General features: G+C 36.9%; 1 protein-coding gene across 1 annotated transcript; it reads left to right on the top strand.

The window, feature by feature from the left end:
* LOC100803558 (AP2-like ethylene-responsive transcription factor AIL5) lies at nt 1–3,708 on the top strand. Its single transcript, NM_001255870.1, has 9 exons — nt 1–269; nt 382–709; nt 797–879; nt 1,434–1,442; nt 1,657–1,745; nt 1,895–1,968; nt 2,058–2,108; nt 2,220–2,296; nt 2,542–3,708. The coding sequence occupies exons 1-9, from the start codon at nt 128–130 to the stop codon at nt 3,279–3,281; spliced, it is 1,593 nt and encodes a 530-aa protein (NP_001242799.1). The 5' UTR covers nt 1–127; the 3' UTR covers nt 3,282–3,708.
* Nucleotides 3,709–6,172: the final 2,464 nt, after the last annotated feature.

The following is a 6,172-nucleotide window of genomic DNA, read 5'->3' as shown; positions in this document are numbered from 1 at the left end:
ATTCAACCCTTCTCTCTCTCTCTCTCAGATAGATTCTATAAGATCGCAGTTTCCAAAGAAGCTAACTGAAGTTCAAACCCCCATAACCTCTCTTTCACGTTCCTCAACGACACATAAAACACACACCATGGACTCTTCTTCTTCATCACCGCCAAACAGCACCAACAACAACTCCCTCGCTTTCTCTCTTTCCAATCACTTTCCCAACCCTTCTTCCTCTCCCCTTTCTCTCTTCCACTCCTTCACCTATCCATCTCTCTCTCTCACAGGTTCCTTCTCCTTTCTTTCTCTCTAACGGACTACTTTTTATTATATTCTTTTTTTCCTCTCTCACTAAAATAATACTAACTACTAAATATTATTTTATTTTATATCTTTCAGGCAGCAACACGGTGGACGCACCGCCTGAGCCCACCGCTGGAGCAGGACCGACCAACCTCTCCATATTCACCGGCGGCCCCAAGTTCGAGGACTTTCTGGGCGGTTCCGCCGCAACAGCCACCACCGTCGCGTGTGCACCGCCACAGCTTCCGCAGTTCTCCACCGACAACAACAACCACCTATACGATTCGGAGCTGAAGTCAACAATAGCCGCGTGCTTCCCTCGCGCCTTGGCCGCCGAACAAAGCACCGAACCGCAAAAACCATCCCCCAAGAAAACCGTCGACACCTTCGGGCAACGCACCTCCATCTACCGCGGCGTGACCCGGTATCTTATTCATGACCACCACCTTTTATCATCATAATATAATATTAGTAATTATTTTATTTATCTGATTCTGTTTCTTATTTTCAGACATAGATGGACTGGGAGATACGAAGCTCATCTATGGGACAATAGTTGCAGAAGGGAAGGTCAAAGCAGGAAAGGAAGGCAAGGTAATAATAATATTAATACATGCTTTTTTTTTAGTAATTGTTACCATTTTCTCTACTGTTATTTAGTTAACAATACGGCTTATGTTGTTGAAAGAGGGGTTATATCTAACGTGCGCCGGGGAGGGTAGAGGCGTAAACCGGGTCTGCGAGATCTGGGAGACGGAATAAATGGGCGTTAAAGAATGTGGCTCACCAGCTATTTCAAATCCCAATGCAAAACCCTTCTCAACGGTTCAGATTTCTCGGCAGCATTAGAGTGACTGTGTGTAGTAGTAGTAGTGTGACGAGTGTCATGTCTATCTAGGTTTTAGGTTCATGAATATAGTGCTACAGTATCTGGCACAGTGTCTGCGTTTCTTAATTCGTTAATAATGATAATGAAAATATTATTATTATTTTCATTTTATTGTTATTGTGTGTGATGTGAGTGAATGGGTGCTGGGTGGTGTTGTTGAAGATTCTGACCGTGCTTTGCTTTGTTTCTTTGCGTGGCTTTTGTACCTGGGGAATTATTGCTGACTCGTGGGGATCTTTTGCTCATTATGCGGTTTCAGTTTACTTGGGTGAGTATCATTACTACCTGGTTTGGTTAATAGTTTAAACGACATTGATCTCATCATTTTGTTTTACCGTCACAAACCACGTACTCCCACTACTGTTCATTTATGATCATCAATTTGATTGCGCATTTCCTAGATTCAGATTCTTCTCTAGGATAATCATTTTAGTCAAAAAATGACTTTTTTGTTGTTTCTTCTTCCTTTTTTTGTGTTATAGGTGGTTATGACAAGGAGGATAAGGCAGCCAGAGCTTATGATCTCGCAGCTCTCAAGTACTGGGGTCCAACTACCACCACTAACTTTCCTGTAAGTAGAAAGATATATTATTTTCATTTTACCAATGGCTTAATTTTTTGTTGTATTTTATGTATTGTTATGCAACCCTCATCTTTAATAGTTTATTCAACACTTCGATTTGATGATCTTTAATGTATATTTTATTCTGCATTTCACAGATTTCCAACTATGAGAAGGAACTGGAGGAGATGAAGAACATGACTAGGCAAGAGTTTGTTGCTTCTCTTCGTAGGTAAAATGTTTACGAAAATACTATCATGAACATTAATTAGAGTATATGAGAAAAATGTTTAATTCATTTTCCTCCTCCATGTATAATAGGAAGAGCAGTGGTTTCTCTAGAGGGGCCTCTATATACAGAGGAGTAACGAGGTATTTGTCTAGTACTTTCACGTTTTAACGTTATGTGGCCTCTTTTTCATTCATTTTGGCTGCTAGCGGATATCTTTTTGATTCTGAATGAATAAAAATAAATTGATTCAGACACCACCAGCATGGCCGATGGCAGGCGAGAATAGGCAGAGTTGCCGGAAACAAAGACCTCTACCTTGGCACTTTCAGTGAGTCATCAATATTTTTCATATTTTGACATCAATTATTTTGTTTGTTACTTTTCCATCCTCTACACTTGTGCTTTTTTTTTTTTAAAAAAAAAAGGAAGCAAGTCCCTTATTTTTCATACACAAAATAGCCCAAAATCCCTTACCACTAGTCCAATTTCATGTTTATTTATTTTAATAGTTTGTGATTTAATACTATTAATAAAATTAACTTGGGCATTTTTTTTTATTGTTTAAAAAATTAGGCACCCAAGAAGAAGCTGCTGAGGCCTATGACATTGCTGCTATCAAATTCAGGGGATTAAATGCAGTAACAAACTTTGACATGAGTCGCTACGACGTGAAGAGCATTGCAAATAGTACTCTTCCTATTGGTGGTTTATCTGGCAAGAACAAGAACTCCACAGATTCTGCATCTGAGAGCAAAAGCCATGAGCCAAGCCAATCCGATGGAGATCCATCATCGGCTTCATCGGTGACCTTTGCATCACAGCAACAACCTTCAAGCTCCAACTTAAGCTTTGCCATACCCATTAAGCAAGACCCTTCAGATTACTGGTCCATCTTGGGGTACCATAATACTCCCCTTGACAACAGTGGCATCAGGAACACTACTAGTACTGTTACTACAACTACTTTTCCATCCTCCAACAATGGCACTGCTAGTAGTTTGACACCCTTCAACATGGAGTTCTCAAGTGCCCCCTCAAGTACCGGCAGCGATAACAATGCCGCGTTTTTCAGTGGAGGAGGCATCTTTGTTCAGCAACAAACTAGTCATGGTCATGGAAATGCAAGCAGTGGTTCCTCCTCTTCTTCTTTAAGCTGTTCAATCCCATTCGCCACGCCCATATTTTCTCTAAATAGCAATACTAGTTATGAGAGCAGTGCTGGTTATGGAAACTGGATTGGACCTACCCTGCACACATTCCAATCCCATGCAAAACCAAGTCTCTTTCAAACGCCAATATTTGGAATGGAATGAGCTCATGCACGAGCTGGGATGAGAATCTGTGCATATAATGATGAAAGGGGAAGAAGGACAATAGTGGTGATGGTGTTTTAGCATGCAAAGAAGCAAAGGACGGACTAGTCCCTTTAGCTGATGCAGTATTTGAATGAGTTGGACTGACAGTCATAATTTCATGAGAATCGTAGCTATACCTAGCAGCTGACACTGTACTAACTCAAACTTCCTTTGTTATGTTTTGAATGAATTTTCCTTTTTCTTTTTCGCCCCTTTATTAGCTTTTTGGTCCTGTTAATATACTGACATTATATCAAATGAGGATAATGGGAAGAAAAAAAAAATCCTTTTGTAATCCCTTTCATCTCATTTTTTGTTAGTATCAACTTGCCATCTATGTGAAACTAGGCATTCAATGCCTATATATATTGATGTACCTTTGGTATGTTTTCTCTTAACTTTTTTGGGTAAATTCGCATCAAATTTGGTTTGTACTTCGAACAGCTTTTTGGTTTCTAAAAATTAATTTAAAGAAATAACAAATGTAATAATTTGCTAACGGATTTATTTTATGGTTTTAAATTTGACTCGAATTCTCAGTCCATATTTATCTGATGATCTATGCTTAAGTTAAGTGTTTAGTCTTTGACTCGAATTCGCGTCATATTTTTTTTTCCGGGGAAAGGGACAGATCTTTATCCTGGTTGCTATGTTTTTTGTCCATCTGGAGTGACTAATCACTAATGTGCCACGGAAAAAGCTGAGATTATATTCGTTCAGCAGCCTCGGGAGAATTTGAACTCTGGCGTTTATTGTGAGTGCGTGTCTCTTTCTCTTTCGGCTAGACTTTCACATGCAAAGCACATCTCTGTACTTCATAGAATCAGTCATTACTTTTACTTTTTACTGGGATGAAAAGATTATTGAAAAATCGTTTCTTTTCAGAAGAGTGCATATTTCTTCATTTTTTAAGATTTAGTATTTTTTGGTGTAATTTTTTACTTAAAAAATGATTTCAAATAGTCATAATAATATAATTATAAACAAATATAAGCTGCATCTCTTGCTCTATTAATTTGTAATGATGATTTGAGTGGATATTACTTTTAATTTTAGTAAATAGAAATCCAGAATATGGCAGTGTATGCTTGCCTATATTTTTTATTCATTTTAAGTAAATGGTCCGGTTTAATTTCATAATGCTATTTTTGACTTATCAAAACAAATAGTCAGCTGGGCAACCTTATCGCTCAAGAAATTCGTTTGTGGTACCCCTTGAGCTTCGTCGTTTAAGTAGTGTAATTAATAACAGTCCACAGTCCACCAACAAAAATGACGCAGACAAGTTTTTCCAAAAAAGAAGTCATCGTTTTAAACTGCAATAATAATATATAGAATTTTTTATTATTTTCAATTGAAATTCGATAATTAAATTAAAAAATGCACAACTAAACCCTCTTATATTTCTTAGAACATATACATGAATTAACTATGATGTTAAAGTAATGTTCTTGTGAGTTGTCATACTAGTTTATGTTCTAAGGGAACTCAGGTACGACCAAAGCTCTTAAGGATAGATCCTACACGATTTAGCTAGGCATGCAGTTGTTAAACCTGATTTTGTCAGATGAATTAAAAGTAATTGTGTTAGCAGGTTTTCTCTTTCGCTACCCTTTTTGTTATAAGATTAGTAAACACGTTCAGTTTGTATGATTAACTATTCAATCTCTCTATTTTAATTTTACGATCCTAATAATGGCCAAACTCCAAAATTCAGCAATGTATATATACCAACTCAAACTCTCTAGGAGGATGCAATAATTGGTCCTATATACATCTGTACTATTTACATTAGAAAGGTAAGTCGGGGGCCACTAATTATGAGGGAGCTCAATTTTGACCAAAAGTTGGATAATCGAAATTCAAAAGTGAAAAAATAAAGTATAACAAGCAAGATCATGATCACATAGGACAGAATCAAAACCCATAATATTGTTAGTGTTGTTGCGAACTTTTTGCGATGGGTCCCCTCCTTTTAGACTAGTTACAACTGGACATTAGTTTAGAGACATATAGTTCAAAAATTCAAAGGAAAAAAAAAGGAACGAGAAAAGGAGGGAATAGAATTAGAAGGGATCTCCAAAGAAAAAAAAAATAATGTGTCTTTTCTTGTCTTCTCTCAAGCCCTCTAAGGATGATGACTGTCCTCTGTACCTTTCGGCGCTTATTAGATCCTTCCCCACCCTTTGCCTCATCTTTGACCATTGCTTTGACTATTGCATCTTTTTGTTTGAAGCACTATGGTATATCGAAGTGTACTGAAAATGGAAGCTATAGCACGAACACAGTATGTTTCGGAGTAATGCTATGTTCAACATTAATTCCAACCCCTTCATCTGAGCATGTCTTCTATCTTTTGCCGCGAAAAAGACAGAAGAATATTCCAATAATTCGGTTCTATATATATGTGATGGAAAGGAAAAGAGGTGTCACGGAAAATGCTACCATGCACGAGGGTATCCTTACATTACATGAATCCTCTTCTCCTCGCTGGCAAGGTTAAACACAAGTACAAAACTAACTAAATGGTAAATCGAATTTAACTTACCTGTAATGATGGATAGATTACGCTGATCGTGTGGTCAGCCTCCATAATATTTTGCTATCATGCATCTTTTTAGCTATCAAAATATCTTTCTCATTATATATATCCACTTTGAGTTTTTTTTTTAAATCTCAATATTTTTCATTTTAAAAATCATGAAAGCATATTTTTTTTCCTAATAATACATACTCTCATTTAATATTTCACTTAAATACTTAGGTGAATTAACAATTATATTCTAACTGTTTTACAAAAATAGCACGTTTAGTTGTTTTAAAAAAAAGTAATTTTACTATAGAAATTT

Source organism: Glycine max, chromosome 17 (assembly GCF_000004515.6).
Source record: "Glycine max cultivar Williams 82 chromosome 17, Glycine_max_v4.0, whole genome shotgun sequence".
NCBI lineage: Eukaryota > Viridiplantae > Streptophyta > Magnoliopsida > Fabales > Fabaceae > Glycine > Glycine max.
This window is presented reverse-complemented; position numbering and strand designations above follow the sequence as displayed.